A 19,848-nucleotide genomic window follows, 5' to 3' on the forward strand; every position below is an offset into this window, starting at 1 on the left:
TCTCCTGGAATCGGCATCCGGGGCTGGCCTTACACCTGCTCTCCTCAGCAGCAAGGCCACTGCCCGTCCCCATCTGCCGCACCCATGGGATGACCACAGCTTCTCCATCAGCCACCTCCTGGCCGCCCCAGTCTCCCACAACCCCAGTGCTGCGCCCAGTTGGGCCCTCTCCTGACATACTCTGAGCCGCCCACGTAAGGACACCCCCCGGGGAGGCCTCCAGCACCAGCACTGCAGAGTAAAGGGCCAGCGTACCCACATCACCACTCACGTGGAGTCAATCATGGCCGAGGTGCCCGACATTCCCACCAAACGTTGCCGCAGGCCAGACGCCTGCCAACGAGGGCAGCACCACAGGGCACACACCTTGGCCAGACTCTTCCGAGAGCCCTGCATGCTGCTCCCTTTCCAACACCCGGGCCCCTGTGAGTTCCGCCTCCTGCTGGACTTCTGGAGAGGACTTCACTGCTGTGACTCGGCCCCGGTGGTCTTCTTCTAATGGTGTGTCCAGACACAGGCTCTCCTGTGGGGAAATCACACAGAGGAAACGTGTTAACAGCCTCCGTGCCTTGTTACTTACTCCCTGCCAACCAGGTAACCCTCACTAGGCCGCGCAGTTCACGCTGTCTCTCCCTGCCCCAACACCTCACCTCCAGAAGGACTACCTCATGGAAATGCTGCCAGCAGCCCAGAGAAGGAGGGCACCCTCTACTGCAGCTCACAGGCCACGGAGTCGATGAATCCTCCTCACACCCTCGCTACACTCGCCGTGGCCAACACTGAGCACTGGACACAGGAACGCCAGGCAGGCTGTTCCCAGGAGCCTGACCAGAACTTTTCTGGAGCTGAGCTGCAAGCAGACCCTGCCCAATGGACCCTCGTCCCTCGCCCTCCCTTTCCTAGGGTCAGGCTCTGGCTTACTCCCTTTTGTCCTTCACAGGCCACATGGCCTCTGTGACCAGCTACACAGGCCAGGGCCTCAGCCAGAGGCACCCTGCTCCCCTGTGGGGGCTCCCAGGTCTCTCCACTCAGCTCACTCCTGAGCCCCCTCACTCCCTCCTCCGCATCACCCTCCCCTGTACTTCCCCTTCCAGAGCTAATGCTGGGCCTGCTCATGACCTGGGGCCCACCCCCATGAGGAAGGAGCTCCCCCAGGGCAGGGTCTCTGATGGCTGCTGCAACCAGCCCTGATAACAGGGCCTGCCCAGCATCCTCATGCGGGAGGTGGGAAGGGAGGGAGGAAGGAAGGAGAAAGGAAAGAAGGGAGGAGAGAAAGAAGGAAGGAAGGAAGGAAGAAGGAGGGAGGAGGAAAGAGGCAGGGAGGGAAGGGGAAGGAGGGAGGCAGGGAGGAAGCAAAGAGGGAGGGAAGAAGGAGGGAAGGAGGGAGGGAGGAAAGTGGGAGGGAGGGAGGGGAGAGGAAGGAGGAAGGGGGGAGGAAGGAGGGATGGAGTGCTCAGTGCAAGCTTCAACATTTCCTGTTTCCTTTAAAATGCAACCAGTAAATCCATTTTCCTGAAAACTCACAGAAAAGTCACATTAACCTAAACTTCAAGCTCCCAATGAGCTCAAATTATCTTTTAAGTCATAACTTAAATTCTTATATTGTTACAGGAATAAAAAACTTGACAGATGAGAAGAATTGAGTCCAGAAACAGACTCATGTCCCTGTGACAACTAAGTACACAAAAAGGTCATGTTTCAAACTGGAAGAAAAAATTCAACGAGTCAGGCCTGAAAGAGCGACTCACGTTTTAGAAAAAGAAAACAGGGGCCGGCCCCGTGGCATAGCGGTTAAGTGCACATGCTCCGCTGCTGGCGGCCCGGGTTCAGATCCCGGGCACGCACCGATGCACCGCTTACCAGGCCATGCTGTGGCGGCGTCCCATATAAAGTGGAGGAAGATGAGCACAGATGTTAGCCCAGGGCCAGTCTTCCTCAGCAAAAAGAGGAGGATTGGCATGGATGTTAGCTCAGGGCTGATCTCCCTCACCAAAAAAAAAACAAAAGAAAGGAAAAGGAAATAAACTTAGAGCCGACACCTCCCGCCAGACAACAGCTAAGTTCCAGATGAATGAAAACTAAAATTAAAGACTTTAAAAGAACCAGACGAAAACACAGGAAAATACTGTGACGCTCTGAGAATGGGGACAAAGAGCCGAGGGCAAGGGGAAGGACTCCCACTGCAGACGTGGGCCCAGCAGCAAGTGTGAAAATATGCACAGCTAAGTCCAAACATGAGCAGAGTGGGGACTTGAACCAGAGAAAAGGGCACATACAACAGCAAAGGTGCAGAAGCCAAAGCATAAAACAGACGGAACAGTCAATGAGTAAGTGCCGAGTCAACCTCCATCTTAACTAAGGCAGCGCAAGCTGAAATGAGACAGCGATCAGGTGAGGACCTCACAAGCTGTGGCCACGTCCAGCGGGGCGGGGGGTAAGCAGGGGCTCCCACACCATGTTGGGACGTTCAGCCAGGCTCCCTCAGGGGGAACAAGCCACCGGCAGGTCAAAACTGTAAATACGCACACGCACGCGCACACACTGCACGCACACACACTGCATACATACACACTGGATTTTTGGTTAAACAGACACACACTCCATCACTTTATTTTCCCCCCTTCCTGAAATATGACTAAAATGAGAGGAAAAAAAATTTTTTTTTTTTAAAGATCTGCCCTGAGCTAACATCTGTTGCCAATCTTTTTTTTGCCCTCCCCAAAGCCTCAGTGCATGGCTGTTTATTCTAGTTGTGAGTCCTTCTAGTTCTTCTATGTGAGCCACTGCCACAGTATGGCCACCAAGAGACAAGAGCTGTGGTTCCGCACCCGGAAAACGAACCAGGGCTGCTGGAGCAGTGAGCACCAAACTTTAACCACTAGGTCATCAGGGCTGGCTCAAGAGGAAACAATTTAGTTTATAAACCTTTGGGAAGAAACGAATCAAAGTTGACCAACTTGGAAGACAGAAATCACTGGATGCTGAACTTTCCTGGCTTACAGAAGAGAAGGAGAAGAGCCACATGTGAGCTGCCCAGATGCCCAGGAGGCCGGGAGGCAGGAGCAGGGGCGATGGGGGCGACTGCAGCCCACCCCCAGGGGCTGTGGACCAGGGAGACTGGGCGTGCAGGAAGTGGTGAGGACCTGGCTGACTAAGGTGGGATGTAGCACAGCCCCCGGGCCCCTCTCCTCAGGGGTCCCTCTCCACAGGTACCCCAGCAGGAGGCTGAGGAAGACCAAATGGCCCCGGGAGGGGAGCCCAACATGCAGCCCCCCAAAGTAGAGCTCTGACATTGGTCAGAGGGCACCCCAAGACCTGATGGTGCCTCATACCTCCCGTGAAGGAATGGCCATGGGTCACCGACACAGGGAACGCCTACATCCAACACAACACAGAGACTGACACAGACAAACAGATGGACAGCAGGGACACACAGGAGGCACAAGAAACCTTTTACACTAATTGTTGTCTTCAGAGGGGTGAGCAAAACATTCCAACTACGACGCTGAACAGGAGGACGTATAAAAGAACACAGATGAAGAAAGCAAAGCCCCTAGAAATTAAAAATGATAATGGAAATAAGAAATTCAACTGAAGAATTAGAAGAGTAAGGATAGAAACATCTCCTACTCACAAAGTAGAACCAAAAGCAACATAAGATGAGAAATGAAAATTTAAGAAAACTGGTGGCTTCATTCTTGAGGTCAAGCATGAAGCTCACAGGAGTTTCAAAGAACATGGAGGAAAAGTTATCAAAATAAATAGAATAGCACGAGACTTCCCAGAAGCGAAGGAGGAGTCTCAGATTCACGGCACCTCCTTGTTTCTAGCACGAGAAACGGACACACACAGACAGACAAACAGCCGTCTCAGAACTCCAGAGAACAAAGAGGGGCCCCGAGAGCTGCTGGAAGCACAAGCAGCACAGGAATGGAAAATCACGGGGAGAGACGACGGAGAACCACCTTCCAAACGCAACATCCCGTCAAACACACGTGAGAACGAAACAAGCTCTCAGACGTGCGAGGCCCAGGTTGTGCCCCCCACACGCCCTTTTACACTCTGCTAAGGGAACAGGTGCAGCAAAGAAAGGGAGTAAACGCAGACTGATGCACACCTGCTCCCCCGGTAGCACAGGGCGTGGGGCCGGCCAGAGGGGAAGGACCAGGGGAACGGGAGAGCAGGGCCATCCCAGGACAGCAGTGAGCAGGAGACCCAGAGGGCAGGGCAGGACACTACAGGGCAGTAGAGAGCAGTGGACACAGAGACGGACCCATGAGGACCAGGAGGCTTCGCTGCAGCACCCGGCACCACGCCCACTGGGAAGGTGGCGGGGGGAGAAGTGAAAGGAAGGGCAGTGCCGTCCACCACACTCCTGCCCCTAGGAAATCAGCACATGTACGCAGATATTTATACAAAAGGACGTTAACATGCAAAACTGGAAGCAATCTGTGACAGGAAGAAGCAAGTGGGGTGTCCCCCAAAATTCCTATGCTGAAGTCCTAACCCCCAGCACCTCAGAACGTGACTGCATTTGCAGACAGAGACACCAGGGGTGCACATGCACAGGGGGATGAGCATGGGAAGAGGCAGAAAGAGGGCGGCTGCCTGCAAGCCAAGCAGAGAGGCCTCAGGAGAAACCAGCCCTGCTGGCACCTTGAGCTCAGAGCCCCAGCCTCCAGCTCTGAGATGACAAACGTCTGTTGTCTAAGCTGCCGTCTGTGCTATTTGTTATGGCACAAGCTAAACGACCGAGAACAACAGACATTCAGACTAAAGCCGGTGCTCACCCAGGGCAGAGCACACCGCATAGGGGCAAGGCCACTCCACCACGTGTGAGTGCTGCTCACCCGGGACAGTGGCCAGGAGACCAGGGGCTCAGACGCATGAAGTAACCACCAGCAAACAAAAGGAAACCTCGGTTCCTCAGTCACACCAGCCACGTGTGTTGGTGGCACCACACCGGCAGCACAGATACAGAACATTCCCATCGTCACAGAAAATTCTCTCTGGACAGTGCTATAAGGTTCAAAATGACAGAAACAAACGCACGGAGGCAATCCAAGGAAGAACGTAAAGGCCAAGGAAAAGATGCTTAACATGCAACTCAAAGCAAAAAATGCACAATTACACTCTGCCAATTCTCGGAACGTGGGACAACAGGCAGTTCAAGGAGCTCAAGGAGAAGGAGGAAGCCCCGCTCACGGCAGCAGGTGTGACAGGAGCCTGGGCAGGCCCAAAGAAGGACAGCAGGCTGTCGTAGAAAGCCGTCTCGGATTTATGCCCTTCAACCCAACCACGTTTGTTGTTGTAAACAGACCACAATGCAGTGTGTTCAGTCGCCAGACACACTCATTCACAAAACACAAAAGCAAGCATTCCTTTACGTGATGTGTGTCACAGAAGGCATTTGTGAGGATGGAAATTCAGATTTTGTAACATGAAAGACAGTCCATTTCTCAATTAAAGATTAATAAAACACAATCTTTCTCAATGACAAAATAAATTGCTCATCCAACTCAACAGCAAAAAACAATCCAATTAAAAAAGGGGCAGAGGATCTGAATCAACATTTCTCCAAAGAAGACATACAGATGGCCAACAGGTACATGAAAAAGAGGCGTGATATCACTAATCATCAGGGAAATGCAACTCAAAACCACACTGAAATATCACCTCACACCTGGCAGAATGGCTATTATCAGAAAGACAAGACTAACAAGTGTGTGGCAAGGATGTGGAGAAAAGGGACCCCTGTATACTGCTGGTGGGAATGTAAACTGTTGCAGCCACTATGGAAAACAGCATAGAGGTTCCTCAAAAAATTAAAAATAGAATTACCATATGATCCAGCAATTCCACTTCTTGGTATTTATTTGAAGAAAACAAAACACTAAATCGAAAAGATATCTACACCCCTATGTTCACTGCAGTATTATTTACAATAACCAAGATATGGAATCAACCTAAGTGACCACCAATGGATGAATGGATAAAGAATGTGTGTTAAATATATACCAAGGAATATTATTCAGCCATAAAAAAGGAAATCTTGCCATTTGCAACAACATGAATGGACCTTGAGGGCATTATGCTAAGTGAAATAAGTCAGATAAAGAAAAGACAAATACTGTATGATCTCACTTATATGTGGAATCTAAAAATAACCTAAAGTCACAGATACAGAGAACAGATTGGTGGTTCCAAAGGCGGGGGCGGGGGGGGCAAAATGGGTAAAGGGGGTCAAAAAATACAAACTTTCAGTTATAAGTAAGTCCTGGGGATGTAAGGTACAGCATGGTGACTACAGCTAATAACACTGTACTGTATATTTAAAAGTTGCTAAGAGAGTAGGTCTTAAAAGTTCTCATCACAAGAAAAAAATTGGTAACTAGTGTGTTGATGGATGTTAACTAGACTTTCTGTGGTGATCATTTCACAACAGATAAATATACTGAATCTCTACGTTGTACACCTGAAACTGATGTTATATGTCAATTACATCTCAATCAGAAAAAAACTGGCCTTCACCTCATGTTGTTCCAGTTGAAGGCCGAGTTGATCAAGTTGGTCTCTTCTGTCTTTTTCAGATGGCTCTTCTAAAAATGCACTGGATGAACTAAAAGAGAAAACATTTTATAAAAACTTGACATACAGCACTTTTTTTTGTGTGTGAGAAGATCAGCCCTGTGCTAACATCTGCCCATTGTCCTCTTTTTTTTTTTTTTTTGTTGAGGAAGACTGGCCCTGGGCTAACATCCATGCCCATCTTTCTCCACTTTATATGGGATGCCGCCACAGCATGGCCTGCCAAGCAGTGCGTCGGTGCACACCCGGGATCCGAACCAGTGAACCCCGGGCTGTGGCAGCAGAGTGCGTGCACTTAACTGCTTGTGCCACCGGGCCGGCCCCACATACAGCACTTTTCCATTTGAACTCCGCTCTGTCCCTGGGATCCGACTGCATGAAAGGAGAAAGCCCTTCCTACTCCTTCCAAGGCAATCCTACTCCTGTGTTGGGGACAGGATGACCACAATTGAGTGAGCTGCATCTGTGGCAGCGACGGGAGCCAGTTCCGAACTCAACTCAGCCGCGTGTGGCAGCAGCAGGGATGTGGTGGGCGACGCGGGATCCCGACAGCCTGCCCAACCACCATGCTGCAGGTCGTCGTCCGAACCTGTCCTGCGGGTCAGATTCAGCTCCTAGCTCTAACGTCTAATGTTTCAAGGCCCAAACATAAAATGTTTCCAAAATACAAGGCTATTATAGTCTCCACTGGAACGAAATCACAAACAGCGCAAGATTTCAGTTCAGCTCAAGGTTCCCATATTTCAAAAACATATTTGAGATGAAAATTGCTTTATTTACCTGATTTCCGCAGACTCCAGAAGAGAGTCTTCCTTCACCTTCTGCAGCCGTTGCTGTAATAAAGTCAGGTCTTCTTGGTAATTTTTTTCAGCATTCCTTAATTTCTTTTCAAAATAAATTCTCAATTGTTCTAGTTCGGATTCATGCTCCGTTCTCTCTCGCTGCTGCTGCTCCTCAACGGCTCGCTTTAGGTGTTCTAATTCTTTCAGGTGAGATGCTCGAGCCAGGGGCTGCTCATTTAACTCTTTTATAGGATGAAATTACACAATCATCTTAAAATGAAGCACTCAGAAAAAATGAGATATTTAAGACTTAAGATATTTACGGATATATCTGTAGTGTGCTGTAGAGGGCAGAATTCTAAAAAGGGCCCCAATCCCAGAACCTGTGATGTGACGTGGGCACTGCACGTGGCTCATGCTATGTGGCACACGAGGCCTTACACAGGGAGACGACCCAGACGGCCTCAGCAAATCCCACAAGCCCCCTGGAAGCAGAAAGCTTTTTCAGGCTAGTGGTAGAAGAAGTCAGAGAGATGGGAAGCGTGAGCAGCACTCCACGTGCCGCTGGGGACTCTGAAGATGGAGGGGCTGCATGCAAGGAACGTGGCACCTCTAGGAGCCAAGAGCAGCCCCTGCTGACAGCAAGGAAACGGGACCTCAGTCCTACAACCACAGGGACTGATTCTGCCATCACCTGAGTGAGCCAGGTCAAGGCGCAGCCCAAGACCCTGGATCTGGCTGTGGGAGACCCTGCGGAGAAGATGCAGGCGTGCCATCCCAGACTTCTGACCTACATATCTGCAAGCCGTAAACGTGTGTGCTCTTAAACTGTAAGTCTGTGACATTTTGTACACATAACAAAACAGTAACACAGATTCTAAGAGAACTTGTCACCATCGCTATTTTGATCAAGAGAATGCTGCCAGCTGGTCTATGATAATTGATAATTAATTAGCTTTCAAATAATGTGGATGTAAACTGGTCATTATCCCAGATGTTTCAACTCAAAGTTCCCATAAGGGTCCTCATGCAAGGGAGAAGATTCCCAGCGGAACACGCGAGAGCTGAAACACACATGTGAAAGCACGACAGCCCCCTACAGGTAAGTCCACCAGCAACACCTGCAGCCTCCACCAGCATCAGACAGACTCCAGAGAAAGACCAGGCAGTGCGCTGACGGTGCGGGGCAGGGAGGCGGACACGAGGCCGTGTTCACCAATATTCACCACCACATGCAGCAGACAGGCATTACTTCTGGTCTTTTCTCATAACTCTGTTCTTTGTGCCAAATAAGATTTACCAAGCAAGGGCAATTACTGGCTTTAAAAGACTCTGTCTGGAGATTAGCAGCAGAAAAGCTCACATCTGTCTGTTTTACTCCCCGTGTCTCCTGACCTCCCCCTGCTGAAGGCACCGCCCTCGAGCACGATGGCTCTGACACAGGGTCTTATAAGGGGGGCCCAGATGACCTTCCCTCAGTCAAACGGGCCACACTTGCTGGGGCATGGACGTGGGCATCACCCTCCAAAACCAGAGCTCGGGACCACAGAAGCCTGACAACACTCATCCCTGGTGAGCTCATGGGGTCCACAAGGCGGTGTGTGCAAGGCACACCTGCGACCCCAAATGCGGGCTAAGAACCGCGTTTCTACAGCACTCAAGCACAGCTTCTGGGTCAAAGCAAGCACCACTGGTTAGCTTCATTAACCTCACCCTTGAACAGTGCCTCATGGTAACATGAGAAAAGATGCATGACCTGTGGTTACTCAGTAACTTGCTTAATGGTGAAACCCAGGCTCTCCAACAAACAAATTTCCACCTTAAAACTACACAACTCAGTCTTCAAGGAAGTTTACAAAATCACTTTTTTCTGCTTGCTACAATTGTTAAATTCTAGTTTGGGGTTTCAACAATTAAAAACACACAGCTTTAGCTTCTGAGGATCTGAATTTTCAACAGGCAATTCCTTACCACCCGGCTCCCGTGTGTTGGTTCTCACAGACTCAAGCTGGGACCACAGGCGCCTGATATCTTCCTGCGACTGAGCCTTCAGCTCTTCATACGACGCTTGAAGAGTCTCTAACTGGAAAAGGAAGGCAGCAACGTGAGACACTGACTCACACTGACATGCCGTCTGTGCCCAGCATCTGATGGGCATGAAATGGGAGTAAAAGCTCCAATTCAAAACCCACGGCCTTGAGAAAACCAGCAGCAGCAGCCACACGGTTGTCAGACGTGCGCTTACCCGACCATGGTCCTCTCGGTGACCCGCGTTTCTTCTCTCACAGACTGCCCGCTCCCCAACCGTGGTCCTCTTGGTGACCTGCATTTCTTCTCTACGGACTACCCGCTCCCCGACCACGGTCCTCTCGGTGACCCACGTTTCTTCTCTTACGGACTACCTGCTCAGCCCCTGGCCCTGTTCCCTCCATAGATCCATTTTTTTCTCAATGAGCAAGGGCAGGAACTTTCTCTGTTGTCCTAAACACACGTCCTTCTAACTTGCCCAGCAGAGTCCGTGGGAGAGGCTCGGAGCAGGCCCCGGGCCCCCCGAGGTGGGCAGACTGTGCTCCCTCCCAGGCCGTCAGTCAGCACCGACCAGCACCCCTCAGTCTCCCAGGAGGCCACAAGTTCCGTCCCACCCCAAGATTACGTCACTGACCTCAGGGGCACTTCCTCCTCATGTGGTCACAGCTGCCCTCATCCCTCGTGTGGTATGTTTGGGTTTTCTCCGCATTTCTTGGTCAACCTCTTGGGTAGCGGTTTCTTTCAGGGGTGAATGGAGCTAGCACAACGAGCACGTGCTGCGTGCCAGCCCACCCTGCACCAACAGAGCTGAGAGCAGCTCCCACCTGCCTTCACGGGGGCTCAGGGTCAGGCTGGTCACTAAGCTGGGAGCCACGAGCGCAGGGCCGAAGGCCAAAGGGCTAGTCCTGTCTGAGGGAACATGGGAGCTCCGGCTGCAGCATGGGCAGTGCTGGCCCTGAGGTTGGTCTGGTGCCTGCAGCCTTTTCTCATCCAGGGCACAGGAAGAAGGTGCCCTTCTGTCATCTCTTTCCCATCAGTAAGGGAGAGCCAGCAGGGAGATGATGTGTGCCCCAGCCTTGTAAGTGATCATAAGTGAGGCCATCTTGTTACGCTAAGTGGCCCCAGCCCCTCCTGTGTGTGACTACTCGCTGCTCTGCACGTACTCCAAACAAGTCACATGCTCTCCTGATCTATGGCCTCTACTTACGTATGTACTCCCCAATAGCTTGATAAATTAAAGCTTTGTTATATGAGTTTCCCTCCAGGAACAGGCTGACCACAGGCTAGAAACGTATCTACAAAGTATCCATCACAGCTGACAGAAGAATGGAACAATGTGATGCCTGGAGCCCGTCATAGACCAACATCCCTGGACCCCCTCCTTATTACCCATTTTCCCTATATAACTGCCTCAAGATTCTGTAATCCTTGAAGGTAGTTCTTTTGAGACATTAGTCTGCCATCTTCCCAACTGTGTCAGCTAATCGAATTCAAGCTTCCTTTCTCGATCCCTAACTCATTGTCGTTAACTGGCTCATATCGTGGCGAGCAGAGCGAGCCCAGTGCTCGGTGACCAGCCTTGCCCTAGCTCTGCCCCACTAGGAACCCCTACTCTCACACTTGGCCAGTCCTACTCTCACACTTGGCCAGTCCTGCCTCCGTTGGGAGGAGAGGGGGTGGGAGCAGGAGCGAGAGCTGCAGGGCCTGAGACATAAGCTCCTCCTGGGCTCCAACGACTTTCCTCCCCTCCTCTGTAAACCCGTGCACAGGCCACGACTAACTCCGTGCCCTGCTGACTTCCTTTGTCATTTCTTGAACCTCTGCTTGGGGCATTGCTTGGTTCTTGGGTTTGGTGATAGAAGCATTCAGCTCTCTGAGAAAGATCCGGCCACACCTCCTACATTTTGACATGTAGTGTTTCATTGGAAAACAGTTTTGAACACACAGGCAGTAGAAATGTTTCTGGTTAACTTTTCAAAGGAACTTCTTGTTTGTTGAATTACAGAGATTGTGGCCTAATGCCCCAGTGTCTGGGGTCTCTAACCATCTCAGGGGCTCTGGTAAAGAAGACCAACTCTCTGTGCCTCAGACTGAGCCTAACTGTGAAATCAACTGCACAGACACGACATAGCCACTTCTTCATCTACCAGCTCTGCCAAATATGGCAAGCCTCTTTAGCTTTAGTACTTAAGTTCTTGCGAACAAAAGAATGTGAAATGAGCCCAATCCACAATCTTCTAAGACTCTCCTCCTCCACCAAGTAATTAAAATAAATAAGCTCTTGCCTACCTCTAGCTGTTTTTCTTTTTCCTTTTCTTTGAATTTCAGTTCCAAGTCTTCTAAGTACTGGCAGCGCTCAGACCGCAGGTCCTCGTGTAGCCTTCTCAAGGCTGCTTCATGTTGAGCCTCCAGAGTCTTAAGGGAAGCTGGAGAGCAGCAAAGACCTCACTCAGCGCATACGCCACGGTCTCCCTTCTCAACATGACGCTAACCAGCACGCTGCAGTCAGTCACGACAGCACCGAAGAGCACCGCCCTGCACACAGCGGGTCCCCCGGGCTCCTTCCAGACCCCGTTCTCAGCACCCCTGCTCCCCTGGAGGAGGGGGGAGACGCAGGCAAGCCCTCCTGAGCAGTGGGCATCGCCGTGTAACAGGCAACCCGGATAAAAAGTGAACAGACACAATATTACTCTTTTGGTAGCAATTTAATAATGGAGCATGCAAAAATCAAAGGTTTCAGGAAGATTCAGCGACCTTGAGAAACCTGTGATCAACGGGGGGAGGCCCCAAGGCTGACTGTGCCCCGGGAAGCCAGCCCCACACCTCCATCCCCATGGGTGTCACATGCACTCAGTTATCTGGGGTTTGAACACATAGGGGATCAGTGTTCAATCATGAATCTGACAGAGCACATGATATTTATTCTAGTATTACATAGGAAAACTTAGTCCCCCTTAAAAACGTGCTCATTTTAATTAGATACTCACATTCAGCCTCATTTTTGGCCTGAAACATCTTCTCCAACTCAGCTTTCTGTTCCGCCAATTCTTTCTTAAACTGGTTTTGTAAATTCTCCAATTCCAACTGATGCTTTCCAGATAATTCTTTGCATAGGTTTTCTAAGCATAAATCTCTCTCAGATTCCCAGTCTTGCTTCAGGGTCTGATTTAAATAAGGAAAAAGGAGATTATGGCCAATAGTTGATTATCTGTGGTTAAAAAAATTTTAATTGCACATTCAAAAACCTGGAGTGAGCAGTCACCCCGACCCAGACCAGACTGGCACTACAGGAAACTGGCTCCGGACGTCCAGTCGGTCTGTCCACTACCGCTAAAAGGGACAGGACGGCAGCACCCACAAGGCCAACAGCCAAGGAAAAGAGAAGAAGGACCGCCTGCCCAGCACAGAACCGGTCTCTGAACACAAAGCCTAGGCTTGCGGTCACTCTCGATGACTCACGCCTCCGTCCCCCACACAAGACCTGGGCGTCTACAGTGATGTCGCCGACCTCTGCCGGGAGCCGGGCTCTGTCCCAAATGCCCTAAGAAACAAGTCCCCACTGTCCAGCTCAGAGGGGCAGGGGGCTGGGGCACAAGCCCCCAACCCAGGACTGACGGCCATCCTCTACCAACTGACCAACCAGAGCGGCCAGGACATAAATGCTCACATGCCCTGACGTCATACATGCCCCCCAACACCACCCAGGTCCCCCGCCCTCACCACCCATGTCCCCTGATGTCACCCACTTCCTCTGCCATCACCTGCACTAACAGCCCTTCTACAAACCTAACCTTGAGAAAGGCACTGCTCACGAGGATCAAAAGTTCCAGTGACAGATTTCCTTAGAAAAGAGCTCGTTCTGTTACATCCTAAAATACAACTCTTTCCCCCAAAAAGGGGGTGTGGGGTGACAGCAGCAGGACAATTACAGGTCAAGCCAGAGGGGTCAGCACAGCCACCGGAGCCAACAGTGGCCCTCGCGCAGGCATCGCCCAGCATCGGCCACACCAGTGTGGACACTCCCGGCCTGGCTGCTCCACCCACGGGCATGCCCTGCACCCTACTCCCCACACCTCTTCCCCCTGTGGCTCCCTGAGGCGTCCCAGCATCTGTGCCCCACGCATCTCACTTCATCACCACAGTCAGCGCCGCCCTGTGCTGGCACGTCTATCTGTGAGGACCAGAGTCTGTGTCCAGAGCACAGCGAGGGCCAGGCCCCAGGGGCCACTCAGAAACCAGACTCGGGATGCAGCCTCATGTTACACAAGTCAACATGAAACCCCAAAACAAGCCGTTCTGACAAATTCAAATTGTACAACTAAAACCATGTTTTACCTCCAAAGGAAAACACAATACACTTTCTACCAGCGCATTCAATTAAAGCTTTGATTGGATCTTGTTTGAGTCAAGTGAGGGGCTTTTCTGTGGGGAGTTCCGGGGCAAGGGACAAGTTGGAGGGATGGGGAGAAAAAGAGAATACTGCACACACAGAATAATAAGTTTCCAATCATATGTACCTCCATCATCTGGACATTTTTCTCCACTTCTATTTGCAACTTCTCCTTCAGCTCAGCTGCAAGAAAAACAAAAAGTAGCTTGGATCACTGATCTCAGACTTTTCCACAACCTGATTGCCCGGGAGATGAGACGGCTCCCAGTGCCCACTGGCTGCTCCACAAAACACTCGCCAACGTGAATGGGACAACAGGACATGTCTGTGAGGGAACAAGAACGTGATGGTGTCTGGTCTAATCAACAAATTATATTCGTGCCCAAACCAAGGACAGGGAGATTTCCAGCCAGTGTGACAATTCAGGATGAGCGCAGCAAGGCTGGCTCTGGGGCTGCACAGGTCACTGAGCACCCTAAACCCACGTCATCCTTCTGGTCCTCAGCCTGTCTGCTCCACACGGGGACCCCCAAGCACCCAGGCTCCCTCCATGCCAGATGCCAGGCTAGGTGCTAGAAGACAGGTAAATCAAGACAGGTAGAGACGTTCTAGGACACAACGCTCCCAAACCCAAGAGGGAAGAAGCACAAGAAAAGAGACCAGGTGCTGAGGGGAGGAGGAGGGAGATGACGCTGGACCAGTGGGTATGGCCGGGCAAGGGCTGAGAGCCAGGTGCACACCTGGAGATCTGGGCGCCCGGCAGAGATGGCAGGGGCTTCAGGAAAGAGTGAGGTGGAGCTGGGGAGAGGGTACCAGGCGACACCACACAGGCACGTGAGGGTGGCCTGAGCAAGTCCAGAATTCAGGCAAAGGGCCAGACACCAGCCCTATCCATAGGGGCCCAGCCCACAGCAGAGCCTCATGGAGCAGAGGGCAGGCGTGGGCCTCTCCATGGACCCGTTCCCAGGGGTGCGCAAGGACAAAACAGCACAGGAAGGGGCCTAAGGCAAAGTATGTTCTGTATTTTAAAAAATAAACAGGGGCCAGCCTGGTGATGTAGTGGTTAAGTTCACACGTTCTCCTTTGGTGGTCTGGGGTTCGTAGGTTCAGATCGGGCATGGACCTGCGCACTGCTTATCAAGCCATGCTGTGGCAGTGGCCTACATATAAAGTAGAGGAAGATGGGCACGGATGTTAGCCCAGGGCCAATCTTCCTCAGCAAAAAGAGGAGGACTGGCATTGGATGTTAGCTCGGGGCTAATCTTCCTTTCCAAAAAAAAAATAAACAAAACAAGGGGGACGTAAAACTACGTGTTTGCGTTTGCTTGCATCCATGTGAAGAAACACAGGACAGCAGCACAAGAACCTGAGAAGATTGGCCCGCTCTCGGGGTGGGGGCCAGGAGAGGAAGACTTCCCAACACACCATAGCCGGGCACGGTCTTTTATTTTTCAAATGAAAACCTACCAAGCAGGCAGACAGCAGGCACTCTCGCCAGCGGGAAACGGAGGGACTGCTGAAAGCACAGGGTTTCCTTCTGAGTGACGAATGCTCTGAACTCAGATTGTGGCAGTTTGCACAACTCTGTGAACAGGCTAAAAGCCACTGAAGTGTACACTGTAAATGGGTGAGTTGTGTGGTATGTGAACTACAGGAAATAGAGCGATTACGTAAAAAACAGATGTTTACAAAAACTGGTGACTACATTAACAAAAAATGTACCAAAAAACATTAAAGTGAAAAGGTAAAAGTGCATGTTAGACACAAAGAGCTCAGTCTAGGCCAGATGAAGAGGCACCTGGGCACCCACCAGGAGGAGCCTGCGGGGCGGGGGGTCTGCGTCCCAGGGCGTCTGGGTCGGGCTGGACAAAACTCGGTCCCAGTCAGAGTTCCGTCAGAGATGCGGACACAGAAACTCCCAGCACGTGAGCAAATTGCCTCCAATGACATCGTTTCAAAAATTAAGACAAGCCCATTGGAAAACCAGACGGAAGACAAGGGGACAGCAGCGCAGGACACACCCCACACCACCCGGAGAAGACAACCACCCAGAGCACTGCCACGCCCACACTTCCTGGGGGCTCACTTCCTGGGGGCACAGAGACCTGTATGTGAACGCCTTCCCCGGGAGGCGCCCCGGATGGACCACTGGCTTCCCGAGACCAGGGGCAGGGACTTGAGCTTCAGACAGGCCCGTGGAAGCCCACGCCCACCCCGCCCGCGCACACCTGTCTCCTGGCTGCAGCGCAGCGCCACCTCCTCCAGCTCGCGGGCGTGCTGCTCCCTGACAAGCTGCAGCTCCAGCTGCTGCCTGCTCTGCAGCAGGGCCAGCTCCTGCGCATGCCGGCCGTTGAGCATCTCCCGCAGCTCCGTCAGCGCCGTCTCCTTCTCCTTCTGGAGGTTGGCCTGCGTCAGTTCCAGCTGCGCCGTGTGCATGTGGCTCAGGCTCAGGCGCAGCGCCTCCAGCTCCAGGGAGGGGACCGGCTGGGGGAGAGAGGCGTTTATGGAGGGGCGTGGGGAGGGTACGACCCAGTGTGGCCCTGTCTTTCAGGGGCCGCGGTTTACTTCTTTACAGACACTGTTCCTGCTGAGACGCTGTCGCGGCACCCTCTCCCTGCTGTTCCTGCTTGCTCCTCACAAGCCACACGCTCAAGGGACGGCACCTCAGCTCCCTCCATGGTCCACCTCCGCTGCCCTCAGGTGCCCGGCACAGCCCGGCAACTCCCCGACCACCTAAAGCAGCCCACTCGACCCACTCTGGAGGCCCCTCCAGCCACGTGCCCTCTTTCTCCAACTAAACCAAGGCTCCCTGGAGGGCAGGAGCCATAATCACTGCCTCTTCATTCCTCCTCAAAGACGTGGGCCACACACAGACCAGGGCCATGCAGACGGCTCCCCACCTTCCTCTGGACAGAGTCCACAGCCTGGAGGCCTGTCCTGGCTGGGGACAGGCGAGCAGGTCTTCCAGATACTGCAAAACCCACGTTAAGAAACATGGGATGAGGGCCAGCCTGGTGGCATAGTGGTTAAGTTCGCACCCTCCACTCCGGCAGCCTGGGGTTTGCAGGTTCAGATCCCAGGTGCGGACCTACGTACTGCTCATCATGCTGTGCTGTGGCAGGCATCCCACATATAAAGTAGAGGAAGATGGGCACGGATTTTAGCCCAGGGCCAACCTTCCTCAGCAAAAAGAGGAGGATTGGTAACGGATGTTAGCTCAGGGCCAATCTTCCACGCAAAAAAATAAATTAAAAAAAAAAAATAAAGAAATGTGGGATGACACCAGAATACTGACAGCAGGTCGGTGCCAACAAGGGAGTAACTGAGGCCAAACAGTGACCAGCGACCACTGAGCTAACAGCACCCACAGGAAGCCCACATTCCAAACCAGAGACAGGCAAGCTCTGCGCTTGACTGCTCTCGAACGTAGACAGAGGGGAAAAGAAGAGAGCTTCTGTGCCTGAGATGTGAGGGATCAGCTTCTCCTTCCACTGCCTCAGGGGAAATGGAGGAAGGCTAGGGTTCCAGGCGTCCAACACCTGATTCCCAATTAACACAAAAAACAGAAAAACATGTTTGGAACGGGACTGAAGGGACCCACAGAAAAGCAGGAAGAGAAAAATGAATAAAGGAGAGGAACAGGCAGAAAACAGAGGAAGAGAACACATGTCCCCAGGAGTCCAGCAGGGACCTCCCGAGGGGGGAGAGGACACAGCGAGGAGCAGGGGCACCAGCCGGCTGTCCCACAGCTAGAGGTGTCCAGCGCTCCCTTTGCTTCGAGGGGTTGGCCCTGACCCTGAGGCCCAGGGAGCAGCAGCCACCCAGGGGAGCCGGACGCACCTCCAGGATGGCCTCACACGCGGCTCCACTCCCGCGGCTTCTGCTCCCTCAGGATCCCTCTCCACTACAGCACTGCTGGTGTTTAAAGAGTGGACTCAGCAGCTGACAGGGAAACGCCGGCCTGCAGCGAGTGTCCCCCATGCAGCCTGGCACCTGGCCAGACTCGCTGCCACAGGTGTCCACATGTGTCCCTCCAAGTGTGCTTTCAACGGCCCCACACACAGACGTGAAAACAAAACAAAGCAGAGACAGCAAGCCTGCAGCATACAGCCGTCCACTTGTGACAAATCTCTCCTACCTGCAACCCTCCCAGATCCCAAAACCCACTGTGTCCTGGTGTAAGTGACAGAGCGAGTGCGCAGGAATTGGCTGTGCCCCTGAGCCCCTGGACTGGGGCCTGAGCGCCCCAGGGTCACCTGGCTCTGCAGCTGCGTCTCTGCCGGCTGCTGAGGCTCCACCGTTGCCCGCTGCTGTCCACCAGTCTCCTCTTGTTGTCCGCTTATCAGTTCAGCAATTTCACGTTTACATTCTCGTCCACATTCCTGGAGCAGGAAAGCAAAGCACGTGACTCAGAGAATTCACAGGAGAAAACACGCTGCTGAAGAAGAGGACACCAGAGAGAACCAACAACACAGCTCCACACGAGACTTGTCCATGAACGTCACAGTGGCACCAGCCACAATCGCCAAAAGGAGGAAGCAACCCCAGTGTCCATCGACGAGTGAACGGATCAGCAAAATGTGGTGTGTCCATACAACGGGCTATCACTCAGCCATAAAAAGGAACAACGTACTGACACACATGACAACACGAAGAACGTCGAGATGCTGTACTCAGTGAGAGAAGCCAGACACACACTGTATGGTTACGGGTCCATCAAAGGAAACGTCCGAAAAAGGCACATCCACGGAGAGAATGCAGAATGGAGGTCGCGAGGGGCTGGGGGAGGGAGGAATGGGGGTGACTGCTAACGGGGACGGGGTTCCTGTTGGGGTGATGAACATGTTTTGGAATTAGATAGCTGTGATGGTTGCACAACATAATGAATGTACTAAAAGCCACTGAAGTACATATTTAAAAATGGTGAATTTTATGTTATGTGAATTATATCTCAATAAAAATAACAACTATGAAAGAATATTCAACCTGTTTTAAGTGTCTTAGGGTAAAGCTGGAAACCCCAGAAAGGGAGGCCATGGGTGCTGACACGGACGAGCAGCGCGGCCTCCCGGCTATTGCCCCTCAGGCAGAGGAGGGAAGCGAAGCTTACAGCAGAGAAAATGTACATGAAACACCCAGCTGGGGCAGAGCCAACAGAACCACACGAACCTGAAGATGTACATATTAAAGATCACTTTACAGCCACTAAGTCAGCAAAAGCTGGTGATGATGATACTGATCCTCAATGTCACCAAGGTCACGGAGAAGCAAATTAACCAAAAGCGGTCAAAGACAGAATAAGTTGGTGTGGCTTTTTTCCTAAGAGCTACTTTGACAACAAGTGTCAAGAGCCACAGAAAAGGTTTCTGTCTGAACACTCCTACCTCTGGGAACGCTTTCAGCATCAACAACCCAAAGGGAGAGGAAAGACCATAGGCCTGTATACCAGCACGGCACCACAGTCCCCCCTCCCCACCATGATCCACTCCCCTCCACACCCCTGAAGGCCAGCCCTTCGCTCCGCCTGGAACCCGCTACTGGGGCCTCCCAGCTTTCCCCTCGTGCAGCCAGACCTCTCTGTGGGGCCCCCAGACCACACACTTGTCTACCTCAGACTCAAAATGACCAAAACTGAACTGAATTTTCCTGCCCAACCCAGGGCTCTTCCAAGTTCTCTACCTCAGTTAACCGCACCCCAAACCCGCACAGTCCTCATGTTCCTGCCTCCCCCTCACAGCCACTCCATGGCCACATCAGGGTCAGTCCCGGCATCCTTCCATTCCCATGAGCACAGCTGACTGGCCTCCCGTGCTATCATTGGCTTGGAGACTGCAGACGCTCTCAGAAAACAAATCTAATCTTGTCACACTCTCCCTTAAACTCCTCAGTGCGTCCGCGGCCCCTAGATTAAACTCCCACACGGTGCAGCCCTTGCCTGCCGTCCCACATGGCGCTCGACTCCCACACGGCTGTGCCTCTCCTCTCTCTAGTTCCTCTGGGCACCTGCCTGTCCTCTGCAACCACATCAACCCCGGCCCCCCAGCCCCGCAGAGACTCCTG

At 52.3% G+C, this 19,848-nt stretch overlaps 1 protein-coding gene across 11 annotated transcripts in view; it reads right to left on the bottom strand.

The window, feature by feature from the left end:
* Positions 1-19,848, bottom strand: part of PCNT (pericentrin) — a 151,041-nt gene that overhangs the window by 113,431 nt on the left and 17,762 nt on the right. For all 11 annotated transcript variants that reach the window (XM_087417893.1, XM_087417888.1, XM_087417884.1 and 8 more), the window contains 9 exons: positions 18,045-18,170; positions 16,017-16,272; positions 13,916-13,971; positions 12,386-12,560; positions 11,688-11,824; positions 9,342-9,453; positions 7,369-7,612; positions 6,532-6,619; positions 367-523 (listed from right to left, as the gene is read on the bottom strand). In XM_087417893.1, the coding sequence (XP_087274019.1) occupies positions 367-523; positions 6,532-6,619; positions 7,369-7,612; positions 9,342-9,453; positions 11,688-11,824; positions 12,386-12,560; positions 13,916-13,971; positions 16,017-16,272; positions 18,045-18,170 (1,351 nt within the window). The remainder of the gene's footprint in view (positions 1-366; positions 524-6,531; positions 6,620-7,368; positions 7,613-9,341; positions 9,454-11,687; positions 11,825-12,385; positions 12,561-13,915; positions 13,972-16,016; positions 16,273-18,044; positions 18,171-19,848) is intronic.

This window comes from Ceratotherium simum, chromosome 27 (assembly GCF_057802395.1).
Source record: "Ceratotherium simum simum isolate JZ-2026a chromosome 27, ASM5780239v1, whole genome shotgun sequence".
In the NCBI taxonomy this organism is placed as follows: Eukaryota; Metazoa; Chordata; class Mammalia; order Perissodactyla; family Rhinocerotidae; genus Ceratotherium; species Ceratotherium simum.